Source organism: Psittacula echo (assembly GCF_963264785.1).
Source record: "Psittacula echo genome assembly, chromosome: Z".
Classification (NCBI taxonomy): domain Eukaryota; kingdom Metazoa; phylum Chordata; class Aves; order Psittaciformes; family Psittacidae; genus Psittacula; species Psittacula echo.
Genome location: NC_137742.1, coordinates 19185406 through 19210943, shown reverse-complemented (window position 1 = coordinate 19210943; position 25538 = coordinate 19185406). Strand labels below are relative to the sequence as shown.

At 37.1% G+C, this 25538-nt stretch overlaps 2 protein-coding genes across 2 annotated transcripts in view; both read right to left on the bottom strand.

Annotated features, from left to right (window-relative positions):
* ITGA2 (integrin subunit alpha 2) overlaps positions 1–2575 on the bottom strand; it is a gene marked incomplete at its 5' end in the record, with an annotated part of 65841 nt that extends 63266 nt beyond the window's left edge. The window contains one exon of the mRNA XM_080637263.1: positions 2530–2575. Coding sequence (XP_080493389.1) covers positions 2530–2575 — 46 coding nt within the window. The remainder of the gene's footprint in view (positions 1–2529) is intronic.
* Positions 2576–15179: 12604 nt separating this feature from the next.
* ITGA1 (integrin subunit alpha 1) overlaps positions 15180–25538 on the bottom strand; it is a gene marked incomplete at its 5' end in the record, with an annotated part of 71281 nt that continues 60922 nt past the window's right edge. Inside the window, 9 exon segments of the mRNA XM_080638031.1 lie at positions 15180–15244; positions 15868–15984; positions 17405–17497; positions 18316–18420; positions 19801–19905; positions 21518–21631; positions 22763–22865; positions 23900–23989; positions 24687–24763. Of these exon segments, the coding sequence (XP_080494157.1) occupies positions 15200–15244; positions 15868–15984; positions 17405–17497; positions 18316–18420; positions 19801–19905; positions 21518–21631; positions 22763–22865; positions 23900–23989; positions 24687–24763 (849 nt within the window). The 3' untranslated portion in view covers positions 15180–15199.

Genomic DNA, 25538 nt, shown 5'->3' with positions numbered 1-25538 from the left:
AGGAAGGTGCGTGGTGGCTTGAAGGGCTTGAATTCAATTTCCTTCATTAGGCATGATCCTCCAACACTACCACTTGAGAATTGACCCTGAAGTGAATTATTCTCATAAACTGGAGAACAAGCAGATTGACCCAGAGCCCAGGAATCAGCTAACTAGAACGAACAATCAGCAGACCAGGATCCAGAAGCAAACCAGAAAGTAGAGTGTCTCAAACAACATTGGAGATTGCTGTAAAAACACCAAATAGCATGAGAACACAAGAGAGAGAGATTTTATGTTTGCAGGTGCAGACATAGGCCTCACACAGAAACAGCTCCATCCCACTACAACACCAACAGTCTGACCAAGCTCCGCACCAAGGATGGACAGAATGTACATTAGAATCAAGCTGATAAAAATATGTTTCTTTCTAGAGACATTCAGTTTTCCAAAGATTTGTTACTTGGCCAAATTTTGGTAGATATTCAAGACAATGCAAATAGCACCTTCCTGCCAAATTTCAAGTATCTCTTCTGAAGCATGAGGGCTTTCCAAAGAAAATGTTAACCAGAATTGAGCCCAGGAAAGCTACTGTATTTTCCACTGGCTTCACTCTCAGAAAGAGCTGGGCTATTTTGGCTCTGATTTTTAACAACAGTCTAAGGAAAAAACTGTATGCTTAAAATGTAATTAAAGAACTAGATATAGCAAACCTACAAGCAGCTATAAGCAGTGTGTTACAACAGAAGCATCAGGCTTAGTTGTATAGGTTGTTAAGTCCTTCTCTTATTGTTATTCCTCGTAATATAATCTAGTTCTGTATGCTATATACTTTTTGGTCAACAAGTAACAAGGCTGGTAGCAAAGTCATATTATCAAAATGGTAGTTCTATTGCATTTCTATTCCTTTCTTCTTGTAGCATCTACAAAGTTTGAATGACTTTCCAAATACAAAAGTACACAACAACAACGAGTAACCCAGACCTTTACTAATCATTGCATTACTTTTAGTTGAATTTGGAGACACAATAGAACAATACTCCATGTGGTCCACTTAATACAGCTGATAATTCAAAAGTAAATATACTGACATAAAATCAAATTTAAAATAAGTCCTGTTTAAAATTTTTAAAATTAAAAAGTTTAAAATTGAAGTCCTGACTAATTCAGCCAAGTTAGTCCAGTTAAATTCAAGAATACTGTCTTTGAAAGTAAACCAGTCCATTAGAATTCAATCAATTTGAAAATTATTATGGGAAAGCTATAACAGCACCACTACAGCAGGACTCTTAAGTCATGCATGGAAAACTCTTCTGTCCTGAAACCTTCTTTTCCCTACTGCTACTTTAAGATCAAAAAGGCCGGTATTAACTAAGCAATTACATCCACTAACATCAAATGTCACAACACATCTGAAATCAAATTCATGACAGCTTTCAACTGTAAAAACGAAAACAAATCATGGGTAATGCCTGAACAAAGCAGACCTATCCCACATCTGTCAGTCTCATTGCCAGGGGAATCCTCCTCTCATAATCAGTCCTTATCTTCTGCTTTCAGCACCACTCTACAGACCTTTGCAAATCCTAAGATCCCATAAATTACAGGGCATGTTAATGGTCTTGGTGTGACTGCAACCAGGAGAATAAACGACTGATTAAGCAAAATGCAGAGTGAATGTTTTGCCCATTGATACTTTGAAGAATTTTTCTTCTAAACCAAATTACCACCTTGTTTGTATACTGTATATCTCATCACAGGTTAATATTTTTGTATTCGATTTCATACCCTGCAGCTGCACATTCCACTGCCGCGCTCGCTATACTTACCAAAAGAACAAGTTAGAACAGCTCATCATGAGTGAAACTCATTTTCATGCAGCTTCTTCAGTGACTTGGTAATTAAGGGTTTGTGAGAGTATACAGTAATATTAAAACTCTGAAAGTACTTGGGAATTTGCTCATGGCAAGTGAATATGATGGCTTATAGTTCCCAGGAAAACATATGTAATGGTAATTTAGTCAGCCAAGAGAGCAGATGGTTGAAGTTTCCCTGTTCTCTTCCAAGGAGTGACATTTGCCCAACGGGGTGGGAACAGAACTAGAGGACTCTTGCAAACGAGGAACATCGCTCACCATGAGAACACCATCTTCCTTTCTAACGAGGCATAACCACCATACAGCCGAAAATTCACACATCGGACTGCACCCATTCCCTCCACCCCAGCACACACACGCTCCATCTCACAGGAAGGCGAACTCTGCGCCTCTCCAGGAGTTTCGGAGTTTAATCCGCTTTAAAAACGCCGCCAACGCATCGCACTCCACGCGCAGCCACAGCCACACACGCCTCCGGCCCAGAAACCCCAGAGGCCCTGGCAGCCGGGTACCCACCACCCGGGCTTTACTCCATTCCCTACACCGCGGTGAGAGGCGGCGGCCGCAGCCGGATCCAGTCCCACAAGACCCCCGCTCCGCTCCGCTCTGGGCGCGGCTGCCGCCCCGCGCTCGCGGGGACACCGACCTTCCCGTGGCGGGGAGACCGACCTACCCAGAGCAAGGAGCAGCGGCGGAAGCGCCGCGCCCGCGGAGCCCATGGCGCGCTGCGGCGGGGAGAGATGCGGAGCGAAATTCAGGCTCTTGCCGCTTCCGAGCGGCCGTTTCCCAGAGCGGCACTGAGCGCCACCTGCTCCTGCCGCCCCGAAATACCCCTCCTACTTCTCCTCCTCCTCCTCCTCTTCCTTCTCCTCCCCTCCACGCCCCCTGCAGCCGGAGGCAGCTCCCTCTCTTTCCCCCCCTATCCCCCGCTCTCCCCCCTAGCCCTGGGCGATGGGCGGCGGGATCCCGGCGGTACCTTGCAGGCTCCGCTGCGGGTTGTGCCCCTCGGCTCTCCCCAGTCTCAGTCCCTAGAGGAGACACTCGCGGTCTCCCCGCTGTGGCTGCACAGAGCAGGGCTGCTCGCTCACTGCTCTGCGCCGCGCTGGAAGAAGGGCTCCGGGGCGAGGGAGCCGGGCCAGGGTGTCCTGAGACAGTGCTTTGGAGGGGTGGGGATGCTTCTGTCCGAGTTTTGAAGTCAGGAAAATGAAGAACCACGGTAAGATGTGGGCTTATGTAACATCATAAAGTCTCTGTCTTCCTCCATTATTAAATTGCACATTTAATGACGTTGTATCTTCCCCTTTAAATGGAATTCCTGCAGAATATGTCCTCAGCTATGCAGGAGTGCAACAGGATCCAGGAGTCATGCCGCAAAACTGATCCAAAGTTGGCAGCGGTGAGGAGGATGTATTGCCTCTGCAGAGTAGCTGCCTACATTGGCTGAGGTGTCATGCCAATATCCAGAGAGACAATGTGAATCAAAGCCAGTAAAAACTGAAGATTTCAACTTGCTAAGAAATCTGGAAGAAGTGCAAAGTGCAGGGTACCTGTGTGCTGTGCAACTTCCAGCCTATCCAGTCTTGTCAGCACTGTCTGAATGTTGTATATTGATTTGAGAATCGTTCATTTTCTCCATCCCACAGTTCTGGTAAACATCAAAATACGTGACACTACTTTTTCATACAGAATGTATTCTATTTTGTAGCAATGATTTATGCTGAATAATTCTTAGCTTCTTGGCATTAAGACTACGTAATGAAAAAGACAGTTTGCCTGGAAAATTGAAATAGAAATACTTCCCCCTTCTCAGCATTTAGGTCATGGTCCTTTAGGTGTGAGATGGACTGTACCTTTTATTTCAGGAGTCCTGTAAAAGTACATGTGTGCTCTGTTCCTTATTTCTTTTTAACATTCTGAATCAAAATTGTAAGTTAAAATGAAGAAGCCTTTCAATAGGTGGGATTGTTTAACAGATATTTATTTGGACATTGGTTCTTTATGGACATCATATAGTTCAAGTTCCTCTAGGACATTAAAACCATTGATAGAAGTACAGCAGGGAGCTGTCCCAGTAGAACTCACGTTGATTTCTTTCATGTCTTTACTCTTTTAAGACATATGGATATGTTACTCACACTAACATATGAACTTGCACTTATGAGCATTTCCCAAGACACTGTCAGTGCTGGACTCTGAAGTTCTTGGTCAAGCACTACCAGAAATGACTGATGTGTCTGTCAGAGCAATCACTGAGTTTCCTGTTCAGGATGTCACAGAAGCCCTGTAAACAGACATTTCAAGGAGCAGCTTCCTAAGGCAGAAATGTCAGCTTCAGTACCAACTGTGATCCAGTGACCAGTAGGCAATTTGTGATCGGCAGAGCAGCTCTAGCCACTTCTTTTCCCATCTGCACTGTGTCCAAATATGTGTGCCACTCTGGGACAAGGAGGAAAAGCTGTGCCTCCATAAGGAGGAAGAAGAACCCTAATTAATTGATACTAATGAAGGGACAATAACAACAACAACAAAAATCCACAGCATAGAGAAAAATGGTTTCTTGATAGTTGAAATAAACTAGAACCTCCCTGTGCCACACCCTAAAATAGCCTCCGCAGACTAAGATGTCGCAGTTTCCTAAGAAACAATGTCTTTGATTCAGTTACATCATTCTAATTATAAATATACCCTGAGGATACGAAACTTTCTTCCTCATCCAGACACAATGTTGAAAAATAGTTTCTCACACACAAAGGCTGTCTCCCAGGGTATTGCTTCTCAGACCAACATTTGTCTGTACCTACAAAGAATGGGTCAGAGAAGAATAAATACTGTGAGAATTATTGTGTTCTTTAACAATATTCCTTTAGATGAGTACTTCTGTTTCAAACAGATTATAAGGCATTTGATAACTACTCTCTCATATAATCTTGAACTGTTACTGTATATTATAGAAAACAAGATTTTCTGTATTATGCAGTATTTCATCATTTTACTCTCTTCAGCTATAAGTATTACATTTATTCAGAAAAATTATTCTTTATTATAATTCACCTACACTGATTAAAAAATAGTGAGGGAGCTCAGGGAACAGTTTGATTAGTGCTCTTTATCTTTACAATTTAAAATGAGGCCTTGATACACACCCTTTGGTCTACATGTCTTTGTTGTCTATCATGTTTTTTTACAGCACCCTGTTGTGTCTGCTTGTTAGTGATCACAGGGACACTTGCCAAAAACGCCATGTCTGCCTGAACTGGTTTACAAAGTTTCAGGCTCGGTTCTATGCAAATATAGATAACTTGCACATCAGAAGAAACTGTTTTGTTGGCAAGAGCCAAACAAACATTCTTCTTCACAGCAAGGACTGTGGGAAGCAAGTTGCTTGGTCAGTTCTATTACAAAAAAGATAATTTTTGAATTTTCAAGAAAAACTAACAAGTAGCAGACGGAAGATACTGAGCAAATTTTGAACAGATATTCTGGTGAACTCATAATTAATAATCAATTTTATTGTGGAATTTTTACAACCAATGTGTGTTATCCTAGCTTTTTAATGTGATGATACAATGTGCAATTAATGCCAACTTCATCGGAAGTATATTCAGGTATTTATATTTTTGTGAGGAGTGGCCCCAGAATCAGAGTTTTTGTGGCATGCAAAACTGGGGAGTTTTTCGTTAGTGTATTTCTGGGAGGAGGTTTTGTGAAGGTGATGTAATTTACACACAGAAGGCCAAGGTGCATGGTTCCAGGCCATTCATTTGACATGATTTGTCTGAAGATTTTGGAGGGAAAGGCTACCAAGTATCAGTTATTATTTTTGGCAGATGCATGATGTCTGTAACAAAAATGTTATGTTAAGAGCTGCACTGAAGGAAAAAGGAGTAAGCTACAAAAAAAAAAAAAAAAAAAATCTAAAAAGGAAATGTTAAAATTAACTGTGAGGATGTAGTTTAGACATTAGTAATAATTCAGTTTTGTACGAAGCTGGAAAAGATCAAAAATAATACACAAATGAGATTTTAGGAATTATTTAGGCAGTAAGTAGAGAATAAAAGAGCACTTCTGTATGCTTCTGTCCACACCACTCTTTTTTATCACTTTGTACAATTTTGGTTCAATCATCTTGAAATACTACAGTAGAACTAGAAAGAGTTAAGACAAAGTAAGGAAGGTGGAGTATGGCTTCGATACCAAGACTAATCAATTAGATCAGTAATCTTTTCTCTCAAAAAGAGATGCCTCTAAAAGGACATAGTAAATACATACTAGAAGGGGCATGAGTCAGGCTGATGGTGTCAGTTGTACTCTTGTCTTTACACTAAGGGAGAAAGGGATGTCTGATGAAGCTACCACATAGCCAGGTCAGCACAAACAGGAGAAGATTCTTCTCCCAAAGAGCATGCAGGTGAAGATTGCAGTGCTGTAGGGTGGTGGATGTTTAAAGCTAACCTGGATTCCCCATCAAGGTCAGGGAAGAGAAATCCACCTACGATTACTAAACACATTGAGTCTTCCCAGCTGAGGAAGATCTTGAGCTGCCAAAAGGCAGGAGACTTGAAGAGTTCTTGTGGGATGCTGGTCACCTCTGTGCCTTAATCTTATGTTTTATGTTTCTGCTTTGGCTGACATGACACAGGACTTGGAACTGCATGTCTGACACAGTATTGGTTCTCTTATTTGTTTCTGTTATTGGACCAATTTTTAGTTTTCTATTCAATTGATTTAATTATAGCAAATAATCAGGAGGACAGACTTAGCTTGTAAGGATTGGTTATTTTTAGTAGTTAGATCATTCTATGATTTAATTCAAAGGCATTATTGAGAATATGGTTTCTGATTTGACTTTATATTTATGTAGTCTTAACACTATTATTAACAAGAGAGATGCTTTCCCCTACTGGGAATCTGCATTGAGGGAGAAGATATCAGTGACACCTGAAAATACTCTGTAGTCTCGCTGCCCTTTGAAAGCCTCTGCATGCAAAGGGTGGACAGCTAACACAGGCAGAAAGAACCCTTATGTGTAAGTTTCAGAAATATCTATACTGCTGACTTGAAGGCAAAAGTAGTCATGTAGTTCAGAAGGCTTGGCATATCAGACAACCGAAGTAGTGTGTAATACATGGAGTAGTATGTAAAGCAGTATGTTGAGCTCCTTTCCCAGGCGCGCACACACATGCACATACACTCCCATTGTGAGGCAAACTGAGCCCCACATTTAGTGCCTGTTCTCAAGCTTAGTGTTCATGGTTGAAGTTAACAAGAAACAGCAGTTACTGGATGGACCTTCCGTAGCTGATGTATTCTTTCTGTCTTACTCCTTGGCTGTGCTTTTAAGCCAAAGGACTCAGCCTCCTCTTTGCCTGGCTGTGCATGTGCATTCCCAACTCCAGCTTTTGTGGTTGCACTAGCACTTGCACAAGGGAGTAAGGAGGCAATTGGGGCACTGTGGCTAAAAACTAACACACATGCAGGCAGACACAAAGAAAATTGCAGATGGGTTACAAAAGCAGACAAAAGAAGATCAGTTTAAAAGCTGTGGAGTTGCCTCCGTTACCTCCTCGTGCTTCCTCTGAGAACTTAAATTCACTTTGGGAAGCTCCTTTTCTCACATGGTGATCAAAAGTAACCTAGCTTGTTACATCTTAGCATACAATTTTTAAAGCAAGTAACCTGTTTTCCACGAAGACTTAAAAATGAACAGAAAAGGGCTGGTAGAAATGATATTCAACCTAAACCATGGCAAAACATTTGAAAGTTCATCTGGGTCAGCACGCACTCTGTTTCTTAACCAGGTAATATGAACTTCTGAGGGACTAAATGGGATCAAACATTTAAGAAGTTAAGATTTCAGGGAGAAAACACAGCAGCCAAATGCAGTTTAATGTTCTTTTTCACTACAGGTGAAAACAAATATGCCACTGTTCTGACCTGAAGAGCAGTCCTGCAGGAATAATACTCATGTCCTCACTTCCTCTGATAAATAAATATGAAACTGAAATCCAAGACAGGGTTCAAAGTAAAACCTTCAAAAGGCATATAGTGTGGGTGTCATGTCCTCAGCAATAGCTGTATCACTCTCCAGTCTTACTCCTGATGCACAGCATTGCTTCGTACTCTAGATGTACCAGAACACATTCAGCTATTTCACGCTATTTTCACTGAACTATGTCCTACCTACCACAGAGTATACACATGTTTCTATGGATTCTTTTTTTCTGGGTGAACAAAGCTTGTGGCTGTCTTGGGGAAATTATATTAATAGGAAATAAGGCAGCCAGTGAAGAAATGTTTCCACTCATCTCCGATCCCCAAATGTGAGGCCTTATAGGGGAGCCTGATAATGCAGCCTATGTAATTTCATGCCCTCTAGAGCTGCCGATGTGCTACCCCAGCAACTTCAGCCCTTTTATCAAAGCATTAGTCTTGATAAAGCACCAGTAATCACTTAAACTCGGAAAAACAGTGGGTATCATCTTGAAAATATTTCTCAGATAGGAGTTGTAAGTACAAAATGAGAAGACGAGAAACTTCATCTTCTCAAAATACGCCTTTATTTATATTTTTGATCATTTGTATTTTGAAAACATAGTGCTTGTTTTCTGGTTCATGGATTTAAGACCTATCCATTCTTCCTTGTTATTTGCCTGTAACAAAAAGTTGCTCAATCATTTGGTAGGCATTTTTTTAGCAAACCTAACTCCCTTCACAATTCTCACTGAATCACACTGAATTTTAAATTAATTATGTGAGAGAAATTTGTCTTAATGCATTGCCTTTTTTTTTAATTTTCTCATATTGTTTGCAACCTAAATGTAATAAGCTAATGAAAAATAATACTGAATATACATAGCTGCTGAATTTGACCTATTCTCAACTGATCATTTGCTACAATATTTACCAGTAGCTACTAAACCTTGAGTTACAAATGAAATATGAGGCAGATGAGTACGGGATAAAATGTGGTACGGGATCAAGTATCATCTAGTTGACTGGAGGTACAAAAGTGTTCCTTATCAGGTTGCAGAAATCTTATTCTATAAGAAAAATTCTCTTGAGGGAGCAAACAGGCCAGATCTCAGTAAGTGGAATGAAACCTGAAAGTTCTTTACATGAAAGTATGACTTATGTTGCAGCAGTATCTTATAAGACATATTGCTCTCTAAATATACTTGCCAATGGCTTTTTGCTGAGAGCTATAGGCATCTTTCAAATACTGGAAAATCATGACATAAAGGAGGTCAGAGACTGTGAATTAGCAACTCATTAGTCTCAAAATCTATAATAGCAATACCACCAGAACTTTTTTTGTCTGGCTAACAGGGTCCTGCAAAGTTTCAGCTGAATCCCAGAAGTTCTGAGATGTAACAGCGTCTGTTGCAGCATAGTGTAAAAATGACAGAGGTTCTTGTCAGTGAGATTTTAGGAGGTGGCAAACAAGACAGTGAGCTATTAATGGCTATTAGTTTGGGCCATGAGATGAGAATACTCAGCAAGGTTTGTGTATACAATTCCCCAGAAGGAAAGAATATGCATTACTTTTCTCAGACTATGTCTACTGTCACAAAATTGCAAAACTGCAAATGCTTTTGAGGGAAAATTGAAGAGATCCTCTGATTTTTGTCTTATCCTCTCTGATAAAATGGAACAGCTCTGTAATGGAAGATGGTATGAAGAAACTTTCACTAGAGAGAGAGATCCTTTTTCTGTACTCTAGAAGGGAGAACAAGTGAATAAATATGAATAAACCTTAAGGACCGTATCTGAACCAGATATGTGAAACTTTACAATAAATATTAACTTTCTGTACCAAATCAAGTTGAACCATGACTGAAAAGTGAGATTTCACCATGGCCACTGCTGAAGTGAAACAGAGTGTGCAAAGGGTTTGGACAAAGCATGCCAAGACAAGTGGCCTGCTAGATCTAAATGTGCAATCCACTTTGAATACTTCTGCTTCTCTTCTCCTATCTATGACAATCCGTAGAGGGTGCAACATTCAGTGAGCCCTTGAGGAATGTCTGTCTTTTCTGAGAAGACAGAACACTGAGAAAAGAAGAGCAGGAGGGTAAGTGCATTAGAGAGGAAAAGCAGTAAAGGAGCACTATGCCCCACTGTACTAGAGTCAGAAGTAAAATCTGAGGGTCATTTACTCACCCTTTCTTTTTTGACTGAATGAGCAAGATCCAGTATCTCTGGGGTGTCAGTCCTCAGTCTTTGTCATTAAAACATGATTACATTGAAGACAGCTCAGCTTATCATCTGCTTCTTTAAACAGAATTCAGCTGTGCTGTCTAAACTGTGGTATCAGTCAGTTGTTACTAAAACTTCATCAGTGCTTTAATCTTTATGAATCTTCATTCTTACAGGGCTCAAACCACACTCATTGCACAAACTGCTATTGCTTTTAAAGTGTTAGGGCTGCTTCTGCTGAATGCAATGAATTATAATCCAGTTTTGTAAAAATGACACATATTACACTCCTTGCCATAAGAAAAAAATCTTTTTTTTTTTTTTTTTTTTTTTTTTTGTAAATTTAACTGAAAAGCAATTAAAAGAAACAAAAAATAGAATTGGCTTTTTTTCTGATTTTTGTTGGAACAGTTCCATGGAAAATGTCCAGCAAACTCAGATATATACAGAGCAGGACTTTTGGTGAGCACTCCCCTATGACTAAACAGGATGTTGCTCTTAGAGAATTGTGATTCACCATCAAAGTAGTCTCTGATGAGGTAACAGTTTTAGGTAATTACACGGTTTGCAATGTTTTCTAAAAGTTAATTGTGATATAAGAGGTGTAATCTTTGTCTTCTAGGAAGTTTTGATACAAATGTTTACTAGCCTTTAAGAAAATGTCACTCATTTACAACTATACTGGACAATGGATTCTGGGTCACAGGAATAAGTTGTACATAAAAATCACTGGATAGGAGGAATGGTCAGATGAATAAATGTGTCTTCAGCTTTTTTTTATGTAATGTCAGGAAGTCGTATGGTCCTCTGAAAAGCTTTCAAATGTGGCTATAAGTACAGAACCCATACAATTAATGGCAATGTATTTCTGACAGCCTGACCACATTTAAGCTTTCCTTGATGTTATCCTGTGCAAGAATGCTGATTTCTACAATAGGCAGGTACATGGATTCAGTTTTAGGTACTGAGATGCCTTTATATTATTCTTATATCAAGGGAAGCAAACAAACTACAAAGGAGGCTTGCTAGACTTTTTAATTATATATATTTTTTTAATCAATAAAACACATGGAATAATTTTACAGGAACTCTTAATTTTTTATTTTTTTTTAACCAGTAAAACACATGGAATAATTTTACATGAAAAAGAAATGGCTGTGCAGAAGTTGTGATTTTCTTAAATAAGATGCAAATTCCCTTATATTACCATTAAGCAGTATAATTAATGATGGTACAGTCTGATTCTCTTGCTCTGCTTTAACTTTTGAATGGCTCATGATCTATAAAATAGTTACTTCAAGAATTAAAACAATCAGATTATGTGGAATTCATTACACGAGTACGACCCTAACTCCAGCCTCTGGGTTCCAAGTGAGCTGAAAACCCTTGGCTCCAGTTTAAGGTAGATTCCCCTGACTCAAGCTCTGCAGAAGAGGATCACCATGCTCAAAATGACTCAGAACAGATGTAGTAAAAGGCTCAGGTAAGCTATCAGGATAGGTGGGTTGCATCTGCAGCAAGGGCTCATAATACAGACTTAGAGTGACACCAGACAAGCACAGGAACATAAGCAGCTGCCCAGGGAGACTGCTCTAATGTACATGCTGTTTCCTAAGCCTTCCAAAATTACGTAAGGGATCAACAGCCTCTAGAACTGTTTCAAATTGAAGCAGGAGTGATGGTTTAAAGCTTTTGCTCCTTTGCAGAGAAGTTCTATGCCATAGAAATGTAGCTTGTCCATTCCCTCTAAGATTAGCTACTTCAGTGCTGAAATTAGGAATTGAGCTGGGCCAGAGTCCCTCCATTGCTTAAGCTCTGACTATAAACCCTATATATATATATATATAAAATATATATAATATATATATATATTATAGCCTTTAATTTGAATGAAAAAAATGTTTACCTTGTTAGTTATTAGAATCATATTGCAACCCTAACGTGTCCTTTTATAGCAACAAAATAGATTACACGCTGTTCTGATATATTTTGTGCCTGCCAAATTTCAGTGAGATGTTCCTGATGTTTGCAATATTGCTTTCGATAGACTTTTCTGTTGGATATAGTGAAAAGTAGTAAAATACTCCTCTTGCAGTGCTCTGTAGAAAGGCTCTTATGAATAAAAGTAGCAATTTTACTAATTTAGCCTGTGTAAGAATAACATGCTATAGTGATATCCCCAATTTTACTAATTTAGCGTGTGTAAGAATAATGTGCTATAGTGCTATCCCCTTTAGATAATTACATTTTAAATAGATATTATAAATGAAAATCTGATAATAGGACAAATGTGAAAAGGGAGAAAGCATCATGACAAAGAGGGAAATAGTGTGGTTATATGAAGCTTATTACTGTTTTTACAGTGCAAAGCAAGTCTAAAAAGAATGGAACACTGATCTCAAATATATTCTGCATTGATAAAATACGTATTTTTGTGTAGCCTTTATTTAGGGGAAAAGATTGTCTTATTGACATATTTTTTCAGGCTGATGCTTTAAAATAAGACATGAAGTGTCATCAGAAAAGTAAAAAGCTCTGGTTAACAGCTTATCATAACTGAAAAGTAAAATACTTAACCTAAAAGTATGCTGCATAAAAATGATATATGGCTTGCACAACCTGTGAGTAAGTTTATGAAGCCAGGAAAAATGACCTCATGTTAACAAACTGGCTGAATAATAATAAATATAAGTATTTCCTCTGCTACCACAGGCTTTCTATGTGTGCATAGGTGAGTCACAATTCCTTCATAATTCTGTTCCTTTACAAACCATAATAGGGTAACAGCACTTTTATGCCTTTACAGAGATACTGTAAGGAAAAAACATCTACAGTTCTGAGGCATTCAGATGCTACAGTGATAAATGCCATTTAAGTCTTTAAACCAAATTGGAAAAATCATACATTTACTTAAAATAAACCTGCATCTCACATGGAACTGAAAACACCTCCGTGAATATTAATTTATCTTCACTGTTCGACAAATGGATTTTTGCTTTTCTTTAGGGACAGTTAAACAAGGAATGAAATAAGGATTCTATACACAACTCCTTTATGTCATCTTTTTCTTCCATTCAAGTCTTCCTTCTGTGCTCAGAATCAGGACAACTCACCTCATGCCTCTCCAGATAGGGAGCACTTCCAGGAGCCCAGATGAGCACAGTCAGAGAGTCTGCCGACTCAGTGGCTCTCGCAGGCTCCGCAAAGCGCAGCCACCCACAGTGTTCCCACAGAGGGCCTTGCCGTCTCCTCTGAGTCATGCTGCTACCTTCATCAGACTGTTGTTGGAAATAACCACCTTTCCCACAGACACAAAGAGAAACTGCAAACACTTTCAAACTTAATCCTACTTGCTGCGTTCACATAGTCTCAGCCTTTTCCTTAAAAAGAACTACTTCTCAAAAAGAACTACTCTCTCTAAGAACTAAACAGAAGAAACTTAAGAGTGACAGCATCTTTCAAACAGTAAAGCACCTTATGGCACACTTCCAGAGTTGTACTTGCCAGTATGTTCAGATCAATCTATGATCTCTTCTTACAGAAAAAAAAACCCCAAACCTCTTTATAAAATATATTACTGCTTTTTAAGCTATAAAATCAGTGCTAAGTTAAAACCTTTTGGAAACCTACAATGATTTTGGCTTCATTTCAGTGACATTTGTATCAAGAGAACGAACAATTTTTCCTGGCTTCCTTGGCAAGGCAAAGCTCTTCTACAAACCAGTATGTCTTATAAAACTTAGGATGTCTCCTCAACATTTTCTGACCTATTGGCAATCAATAGCAAGCCATCTCAGGCTGAGGCAACACTGCACTTTGCCAGCATGCTTCCATTTTCTTCTGTAAATTTTGTGTGGCTATAAGTAATATAGGAAGCTATTAAGGACAAGGTATAGACAGAGCCCTGGTGAGAGATCCTGATGGAAGATAAGTGTGTGAAAGAAAGGAGAAAACTGAATAGTCTAAATAGAAAGAAAACATTTCTTAAAGAAATCTTTTGCTATCTACATTTCAGTGTGGTCTCATATAAACTTTTAATCTTAGACACAAAATAAACATCATTTGTTAAGTGCTTATTTAGTATGCAAATTCTTCACTACTTCTTAAACTCATAAGTAACAAAGATGAGGTGTGACTTAATTTACTAGAAGCTTGCCAGTGCTGAATTTCCTATCTGTGCTCTTTTGTTAATTATAATTTTGTACACGTTAAACTCATTGGATTAAATAGCTACATGATAAATTTACAGTGACAGTTTATGAAGCACCCTCCTGGCTACTCCAAGATATACAGCAAGAGTCAAATTTTCAGGGTACCTCTAAACATTTTCTGCATAAATATTGATATTTCAATTTGCAGATACAATTGTGCCCTGCTTATTTGAGTACAGTGTGCAATCGGATGGGTTTGAATGTTTTGTGCATACATTTTTAGGCCTGCCAAAAATCTCTTTCAAGTTCAAACAGTTATATAATTTAATGGATAAATCCTTTATGGCCCACTTGACCACAAAAATCTCTTTTTTGAAGTATCCTGGGTTCAGCTGGACACGCTAAAACAAGCAGAAAAAGAAAGCCAAGGTATTTCAGTAATTTTCATCCAAAATTCTGCATGTGCTTCTATCTTCTCAATTATTATTACATCAGTTACAATACAGTATTTGGTGAATTCTCAAAGTTGGTATGTTTGGCTTTGTGAACTAACAGTCTGCTTTCACAGAACTGATGAGGAAATTTGAAAAATGATGCTTTTTCCTTCGAAAATTGTAAGTTGATAAAAAAACCTGGGATTGCTACATAAAAGCTGTCTTTTTTGCATAATTTAGAGTGAAAAATTGTTCTATATACATTGGTATATAAAAATATGATTATGCATTTTTCATATTAAAAAATATTAGAATCTTTGAACTCAGTTACTCTCCAAAAACGAGTAACACTTAAAGCACGTCCTTGAGTATCACAAAATGACATAAGGGTGTTTATTCTTTCTTCGCATCATTCCTTTGCACATGTGTGCTTGATTTGCTTCTTGTTCTGCTTCTTGTTTAGAGTTTAGAAAATTTTGACCACTGCATCTAAGTTTATAATTTTACAGTAACATTTTAGAGGCAGACCTGAGCAAAAATTTCTGCTTTTTTTGTTTTTAATTCATTTCTCCATTTTCTTCTTTAGTGGTCTTTTGAAAAATCCAGCCTGAAGGAAAGAAAAAAAAGTGACTAAAAAATGCTCAAGCATACAACCCATATTGGTAGCATTCATGAGCTGGTTCTTAATACTTTTTTAATACTTTCAGTACAGTTAAAAAGTCATTAAATATTTTGTCACTTTAATACAGCATTGCTTTTCCTGGAATGGTAAAACTAAAGTGACATGTAGCAAAAGCAGACAAAAGGAAACAGTTAATATACAGCGAGTGATTGCTCACATAATGTCAAAAGCTAAAATGCTTAATAATATTTGATACTCACTTGACTAAATAATACTTTATTTTATACTTGTCAAATTTTTCAAGAGGTTATGCACGTTGAAATTTATAAACTGTAACCTTCCTATGCTAAATGTTTAGCTTGGAGTGCCCACTTGTGGCAACACTTACACCACAGGCCTAGCATATCTTGCCCAAACTAAAAACCTGGTTATCAAAGGCCACAGCCAAAGCTAATAAAAACTGCCCTTAATAAACCCTTAATCATACTAAAATATCTTTTTATTTTTCTTTTCATAACGTATTGGCAATTAGGTTTCAAGTGGTATCTGTGAGCAGAAAATTTAAGTATATTTTTTTATTTTCATGAAGACAAGAACATGTGGCTCACCTTCCACAAAGCAAATATAAGCAGTGCAAGAATCAGGAGTCCAGCGAAGATACTCAGGAGGATAACCCATAAAGGGACTGTACCTGGTGGAAGCTCTTTAGAAATCTTAATCATGGTCTGCAAATTGTTCAGAATATAAGCAGTAAATAACTTTTCCTTCTAAAATATCAAAAAAGCAGCATGACTTTTAGCAGCATGCAGTGATTTTCATGGATACTTCATTTTAAGTACAGAAATTTGTAGGAGGGAATTGGGAAAATAATCTGCAACACAAAACCCTGTATTTACATAGTATCTTGCACTTTTTAAGAGCATGCATTTCATGAGGGCCAGCCCTGCTATAAGTCAGTAATCATTGTTATAAAGGATACAGGGCAAAAGAATGAATACATGATGTGTATGTTGAGGATTTTCTTTAGGATATTCTTGATCCCTCACTGCCAGCCTCCCTAAAAGGTGGCAGTGATCAACAACCTTCTAAACCAATTAAACAAAATAAGTGTAGAAGGCAGTGTAGATACTAATTTGATTTTAAACAAGGCACATCTGGTGCAAACTGAACTGAAATAAGGAATATTCACATTTAAATAAATGTGACCATATATGAGTTTGAATTACTTTAAGAATTTATTAGAGACACAACTTAGGAGTTCAAAAGAGTTCAAAAAAGTTGAAGAGTTGCACACTAAACATTCAACTTGAAATTATGTCTTAAAAAAGTTAATTCTGAAATTCCTTGGTGTGTAAACGCAAGTCTCATGAGCTACAGGTCTCTCAGCTGTGCTTCACTCCTCAATTGAACTTTATTGCTTAAAAGAAATGCTCGAATATAATATCAGCTATTAGTTGACCTGTGATATTTGTATTTTTGAAAATATTTTGCACAACATGTAATTCACATTCTTACTTTGCTCTACATTTTGGGGTATTAACATAATAAGTCGTTTGCTTAAAAACGTACATTTTAGTAAATAGGCCACTGCATGTATAAGTTATTGCAGAAAAGCAATGCATTAATCACTATAAATGTCTTGGAATAACAAGTATTAAAGGATAAATAACAAATCCAACAAAATTAAAGATGTTTCTCTTTATACCTGACACCACTACTCTAATGTTTTCTTTTCTAAGAAAATGACAGTGAACTTCCAAAAAATAAAAGATCCTGTTTCAAATATATAACCAGGGTGCTGAAGTAGAAAGTAATAACAAACAAAGAAATAATAAAGAAAACACGCACAAAGTAAGATCAGTCTCAAATGACCCAGGACAACTTCTGAAATACTATTGATTTCTTAAAAGAATTTGAATTGCTTTTAATTTACATAGCAGGAAGCATTTATACTGCAGCAGGCAGAAATACTTCAGATAGTACTTCTCCCCCATGTATATTGATGGGTAATGGGATTTTGGTATCATTATCTGACTAATTCTGACATTTCTATGATAATAATGAAAACACCCCTCTATTCAGACTGGGATAACACAATAAAACAGGTAACAATCAGCTCATTAGTAATGAATGAAAACCCATTACCTCTAGTTTTTGATGGTCATTTCTCAGAATCAGTGATGAGTTCTCACTCCTAAGTAATGCTTTCACAACAAGGGTTAAACTGTGAATACTGGCCTGGAAAAAGTAAGAAATGGCTATGGCTTATAATTAGGTATTTTGAAGTAGAGAAGAGAAGGGTGAAAGCAAAACTTTATACTGCATTTTGGTATATGCTGAAAAATGTGAAAGCCAATGAAGCTGCTTATGTGTGTCACCCTCAGCACATACACCACTGTTTACAAGACAGAGATGAAGATTTGAAAGAGTAGATCACAGAGATTTCAAATAAATACTAAGTAATCCTGGAATACTACATTGTCCACAGGGGCAGATTTGGGCTTTATAAAAATTCTGCTGTATCTCCCCTCCTGTCCTTTCCAGAGAAAAAGACACAAACCAGGAGCTCAGTATCACTGAACAAAATGGACCACAGCCTGGTCACTGTTGTAATCATCAAGACAGTACTGAGCTGTGCTCTGTAGTGCACTTTCTCTCCCCTGCTCTGTTTGATGAAAAAATATTTTTAAGACTTGAGAAATATTTCCAGATTAGAAATTATTTTAAAATTATATTCTTCCATATACCCCTCCTTATATCTGCTGAATTAGAATTTGTGGGTGTCTAAATAGTTATTTTAACAAGTACCATTAATACAGAATAAGATGCCTTCTTACCATGTTTTGAAATTCCTGCTAGGTTCTAAGTACTTTCTTTAAGGATAGCAAAATACATGTAACTCAGATTTGAGGAAATCTTAAAATAGCAAAGAAATTATTTCAAGGGGACTGTGGAGACTTAAGAAAATGAAATATATAATTTTATTAGACATCAGAAACATCGGCTCAAGTTTCTTAAACCCATGAGTATTCTGAATACAAATAGGATTTACTTACTTTTATGATGGTAGGTTTCCAAACTCTTAATGAAACATTCACTTGATATATGTCAGACGGGACCAGGGCACAATTAATAGATGCACAGCTGTATGTATCACAGTCCTGTTTAAAAAGCACCAGCAAGAATCAATAGCAAGAGACATTTCACGTTACTAAAACAAAAACAAGTAAACTACTATATATCATAGAATCAGAGAATGGTTTGGGTTAAAAGCGACCTTAGAGAAAATCTCGTTCCAACTCCATGCCACAGGCAGGGACACCTTCCACCAGGTTGCTCAAAGCCCCATCCAGCCTTGAACACTTCTGGGAATGGAGCATCCACAGCTTCTCTGGTTTACTTGTATCAGTGCCTCAGCATCCTCACAGAAAAGAATATATACAGCTCATAGATGTGCTATGACACCAGTACTAACCTGATATGAATTATATGTAAAAATTCTTGTGTAAAAAATTTTATGTAAAAATTTTAATGTAAAAATGACACTGTAGTATATAATATATAAATTGAGTTAAGATATTCGTGCTGTGGTAGAATACACTCAGCTATGGCAGGCTTGCTTAGCCTTGAGAAAGCTTTGTTACTGTATGTACATAGCGAAAGGCAACAACAAGGTTCCTAAAGAAGGCACAGTTTATAACAGCCTATGTTTTTCTGCTAACACACTTATGGCTTCTCTTCAGTATTTCTTGATCCTTTCAAATTATGTTACACATGAATCTTTCAAGCAGGGAAGGATATGTGAGTGAAAATTTAAGTATCTTTACTTCCCAGTATCGCTAGCTGGGAGGGCAGCAGAATTATGTTCAACACTTGGAAACATTTGCACAGCCTAGACTTCTATCACCACTGTAAAGGACTATGATAAGCTGGCAAAATATTCTTCTTATGGCATGGTTTCATTTACATAAGAAATTCAACTTGTACCTCTATGTTGAGGAGGTAGTATGAAGGTTTCCCCCTGACATGCCAACACAATTCTGGCAGCAAAATTACTTTTCAATTCTTCCATTTAAATGTGAAAGGCTAATCTTTTCCAGATGAGATCATTCATTATATTTTTACCAGTTGCACAGGAAATCTGTCAGATCAAAGTGCCACCATTTGAAAATATTTTCAACTAAATATCTAAAAATATTGCAAGTGAGATGAGAAGATTTTAAAATATTACTATTTAGTAATTACCATGGGAATATAGAAGGTGGAGATTTATTCAGCTGCCAAATGTGCTACCGTTGTTTACACATTTGCTAAATTAAAAAAAAACCAAGACCACAAAACAATTCAGTTCCACATACAGTTCTGTAGCAGAGTAAAATCTACAGCTAGTCTGCATAAAAATAGCTTTTTACGTCATTGAGACAAAATATTTCTGTAGTATACAGTTTGAGAGAAGCTTTTATATATTTATTCCACAAGTAATCAGCTCCAAGATCTGCGTTAATATCTGGAATGAATATGTATACTATATGTAGGCTTACCATAATTGTATCCTTTGTAGGTTCTTTTATTTTCGGCACCACAAATGATTTCCCAGTGCTGATCCTTAAGGGATCTACAGGGTAACTAGCATGGCAGATGGTATTCTGTCAGTAGAAATACAAACATTATTCTTATTGTCTGAATATACTATCTATTACAAAAAATATGCTGCAAAAAGGACAACATTAATAATATTTAATAATATCAATAATATTTACAAATTGTTAAATGTAATTTATTGCAAGATTGTGAAATAGGAACTCGGATGGTGTAGGTACTAAAGTATCATTGTTCAAACAACAAAAGAGCTTTTTATGAGATAATTTAATTTAAACTCTACCCAGCTACCTAGACATATGTAGAAGCAAACCAGAGCTTCCTGTAAGATGACTGCTACATGAACCAGCAAGAACTAGCTATTACAAAAACTAAATACCTTTTGCATAGGAATCCACAGAGGTTCTGCCTTAGCAAGCAGACAGGCAGGTTAAGTGCAAGATTCAGGAGCCTCCTTGGAGGGAGAGCAGGTCCTGGAGCACTGCTAGACCTCCATGGCAGCTGGAAAATCCTTTGGTGTCTTTGGAATAGGGGAATTTGTTTTCTTAGTCAGGTCATTCACTTTCCAATTGCTACCATGAAGAGGACTGCAAACCCCTGCAGAGCACTTTGGCAAACTACTATCACTACAGTGTAGCTAGTGGTAGATGAATTATACCCACAGGAAAAGTACAGATTTGTTGAGTTTGTGTGCAAACATGGGTCAAATGTGTGATTTTGTAGCAACAAAACTAATGGGAAAGGAATTTAAGAATGGACACAATTTTTTGTATTTTAAACATGAAATATTTTGGGGTTGAGGGATTTTTTTGTTTTAAAATGAAGCTTGAACTTTCATTTAGATCATGTGATTTAATTTTCAGTGGTGCAACATCTCAAAACTAAATTAAATATTTGGAGAGAGGCACATGTGTGCATGTGTTTCTGAGGGAAAGATTTTTAAAAAAAGAGATTTATGTCATCACTTAGTGATATTTGGGTTCTTCAGCCATCCAGTTTCTCATATAGCTCTAGTTTTAATATATACAGAACTGAAATTATGTGACTTGCTGGAATTGGGGTCTCCTTCAGTTGCTCTGGAGGAGTGAAATGGAAAAACTCAAATGAGGGCTGCAGTGAAGAGCATTTGAAAGACATGACCTACCATCCCCTTCAAGATGTCTCAATGCCTCAGAGGAGGAAGAAGCCAGAGGACTGCTAGTGCTGGAGAGGAGACGTGCAAGAAGGCTAATTTCAGTAACAGAAAGAAGAGGACTGAACAGGAGATTGAGCTCTAGATGTACACAGCAGCAATAAGCAATAAGCACTGCAATAAGCACTGATTGCAATAATCTGAGGCTCAATAGGCAACACTAAGAAAGAAACTCCTGTCTCTCTTATCTCAGTCTGAACTTTTAATCACTTGGCAATATATCAGATTAACCTTGCTATAGTGCAGTTATTGTTCAACATCATTTTAAAATCACTTGCTTCTTTTAAAGATATTTCTGTCTTATACATATCTGTACCTATGCTTAAAACACCACTATCTTGTCTTTTAGACTAAGAGCTGTATCTACCTTGAAGCAAGGCATAACCTCAAATGTTTGCATTATGCAATTCCTTACAAGAAAAAATTCAAATTTAAATTAATTATAAAAATACAAATTCCTAGCTTACTTGGGAATATGACAATGCAGTAAGATAGAGAAGAGTGTTCTTGGCTGCAGTTACATTGGGAAATAAGATCTGCAGTGTGAGGTTTGGCATTGGAAAATGTTCACCTTTTTCAACCTATTAAAAAAAAAAAAAGGCTTTGATTAGTACTTTTCTTATTTTGATGTATTTGATTGTAATTTTTTTTCCTTTCCTGATTTTCCTTTTCTTTTGTGATTTTTTTTTTTTTTTTTTAACGTTCCCGTAGTCAGTTATGCAAAACGTGGTGTGATGAAGTCTTTTCCCTGAGAATAGCTTATTGTGAATTAGCAAACATATTCTTCCGTGGTCTTTGTAATAAAATGCATTGTTGAAGAAAATCAAAGGAACAGGATGAAAGAGGCAATTTTGAAATAAATTCCTTCTTGTTATCTTGCTTACTGCATCCTCTTTATCATCTGGGATTTCTACCTAAGGCAATTTCATTTTAATTTTTAATAAAGACCCAAAATGCTTTAAGATGGGATAGGAGTCACTGTACCAGTGAAAGCTCCTGTCAGTTACTCCTCAGGTGTGCTTAGACAGCAGCCCTCCTGCTCACCTGCTCCTCACTCCTGTTTTCCCTGAGAAGATCATGGGATATATCTGTAGGCTGTTGCTCCTTTTGAACAGGCTGCTGTGGCCAAAGGTGGACAAAACTCCTAGGTGGAATTGCTGGCAGGGGTAACTGGTGATCCTGACTCCGAAGAGGATGAGCTCAGTAAAGATAAAGAACCTCTTTCATCCAGTATCATTTGTGATAAGCTGCTGGCAGCTCTGAAGATAATTGAATTCAATCCTATTTCAACTTGAGGCTGGGCTTCTAATCCATTAAGTGTCTTTCACAACTAATTTTAGTTTGCAGTATTCATTCCATTGAGAAGACAACATTCTTCAAGCATGGCATTTGCCTTTTTCAAAGCTGACTGAATTTTGAAAATACCTTTTCTAAACTGCAATGTACATAGGTCAAGTTCTCATTTACCAGGGCATGTTGTCTTTCTCCTCCTGAGGGTAGCAGCTCTAAACCCCACTAGAACTACTCTACAGGGATGGACCACTTTGAAAACCTCTGACTCACCTTATTCCAAAGCAAGCAAAAACAAAAAAAGGTGTTGAACACAAAATACCCATGCAGAAGGTTTAACATACTACACATCTTCTATTTAAGTAATAGGCTATCACATTAAGCAATGCAAACTAATCTTTGCGGTTTTAATGGTTTCTTACCTTATAATGTAGAGTAACTTCATCTCCAATCTGCTCTGTTGTGTTAATAGCAGTAGGGACAGTATCATTAGCTGCAATTATAACATGGTGCTCTTTGAAAACACTGTGGATTAAAAAAAAACAAACAACAAAACCAAAAAACCCAGTAAGCACACAAACTCCATAAAAATTGCAGCACTTAATAATATAGATATTTTCATTATTTAATGACCCCCCTCGGACTACTCTCGCAATTAAAAGTGCACTACTACTTCCACTGGAGTTTAATCCCCCCATTTTTTGAATAGCATTAACTTTTTATTATGCACATTTAAATGTTGTGTTCTGATGAAACTATAAAATAGGCAAATACTGTTCCTAAGAATATACAGGGCTCAATTTTGCTGTTGTTATTCTAGCCGTGCAATCCCTTATCCTGAGTATTGCCATGTGAAATAGAGAGGGTCCTAAGAAAGAGAGAACCAAATAAAAAGAGAACAAAACCAGTTTCTAAATTCAACCTTATTCCCTACAGGACAAAAGAAGTCTAGATTTGAACCATGAAATGCATCCAAAATTAATCTGACTTAATTATTTACACCTGTGCACCATGCAGTGTAGTCTACTGATAACATTAATAATGTTTTCCTGGGATGGAATTTAACTGCATTCTAGATATTTCTGAAAATAAAGGGTATTACAAGATGTGCATTAAAGTTTATGTCTGAATTGATAAAAATGAGCTCCTGAGAATCTAAAATTAAAGGTAACTTTTGAAGCTGGAAATCAAACACCAAACCACGCAATATTATAGTGACACGAACTCATGGCCATCAGGAAGTTGCAAGTATTTGCTTTCTTACATGCCTGAAACGCCTTTGAAAGAAGAGAGCAAAGTACAAGAATCAACAGAAGCTGCTGTTGTAGTTGCAAATAGCAGATCGAATCTAAATAGATAAAATGGAGATGCAGCAATATAGGGACAGTAACTGCTCCATTATTTTATGTAACTGCTCTTTTCAATGTAGTGTGTGATTCCAGTTCAAGAGACCAGAAGCTGTCATCTGTAGATATTCAGCACAGCTCAACAACAATCCTATATTCTCTTTGAACATCTGCTACTTACTGTGGTAGCAAATAAAGCACACAGAAGCATACCTTACAAATATTAATCCTACTTCATATTTTATAGGAATTGTTATGTGTCCTCTGTTGTCACTCAAGGTCTCAGGTGGTTCTTCACTGTCACTAAAAAAACAATACATGCCACTGAGATCAGACTATGCAGACACAAAATGACTACTGAGTGTGAAGGGATCTTAATAAACAAATACCTACATTTCTAGGTATAAACCCACACTACTCCTTTCCAGTTAATTAGTATCTCCTAACAATAAATTCAAAATAATATTTCCAGTAACTGAAAAGGTAAATCCTGCATCAGCCCCAGCTCTTCGTTAAAATTACAGACTGCAGTTGGCTGATTGAAAATGGGCCAAGAAAGGGCCACTAATCTCACACCATCCCTGGATTTTTCAGGGGAAATAAACACTGAGGGCAAGCGCATTCCTTTATCACAGACAACTTCTGCAATGCTCTTCCCCTTTGAAGGCCAGATCTTTTTGTTTAGCAGGAATTGTGATTCATGCTAAAGTAGGTAGTAATTTTTTAAGAGAATAAACCTTTTCTGAAGGTAAACATATTGGAAATTATGCCTTATTTGTGACTCTTAGTCTCTAGAAACAAACCGTTATTTATTTACTCCACTACTCCACTGCTGGACTGAGTACTTCTATAAAGGTACTAACTCTACTTCTGAGTTCAGAAAACTCATCCTTGCTTTATAATGAAATGAAATACAAAGCTGTGGAGCATTCTAAGACCAGAAAAAAAAAAAAAAGTAAAAAAAATATCAGAAGGTGAACTAGTGAGGATTGCAACTGACCTTGTTGTGTATAAATGAATGGTAGCATTTTCCAGGAGATACGATGCATTGAATTGGAACGATATTTTGAAAGAAATCTGTTTAGGGAAATACATTACACATTTTAAAAGAAGAGAGAAAAAAAAAAGCACACAGATATGGTTTGATCTGATGACAAATGGGCATACTTTTGCTACTTTTATCTATAGAGTCTGTATTCACATTTTAAGTTTTCTATAAAGGAATCCTCAAATTTTTAGAGCTAAGAAGCCTCAGTAAAACTTATTCTATAGAATATTAGAAATCCATGGCTAAATAATTCTTAATAGAAACCAACTGGTCTTACAAGCAATATATCAAAAAAAAATGATTTTTTTTTTTCTCCCCTTCTTTAACAAGGAAGAAACAAAGCTTAAGCACCTGACCATTACAGTGAAGATGAGCTTTCTATAGAAGGCTACTGGAATCTCAATTAATATATAAACACTAGGAATACCAAACAGAAATGTTCACAATGCAAATAAATGATTACTAGATCTCAAAAAATTCCCTATTCATTATAACTAGGACAAATTTACCACAATTTGGCAGTATACAAAATCTGGGAACACTGTCCTAAACGTGTCCTTCATATGCTGACACTTAAGGATAATTTTATATGAAGTAAAAGCTTCACTATTTGTTACTGTAATGGATTTTTCTGCTCAGAGTTTCATTTTTTCTTTAATATTAACAAATCTTTCCTACAAAGTGGGAAAGTTGTCTTACATATTTCTTCACATTAATAAAACAGCAAAAAGAGCCAGGAGTGGCTTATAAAAGAATTTATCAGTGAATCAGATATTGATTGATTTCTGAATGCAAATAAGAATA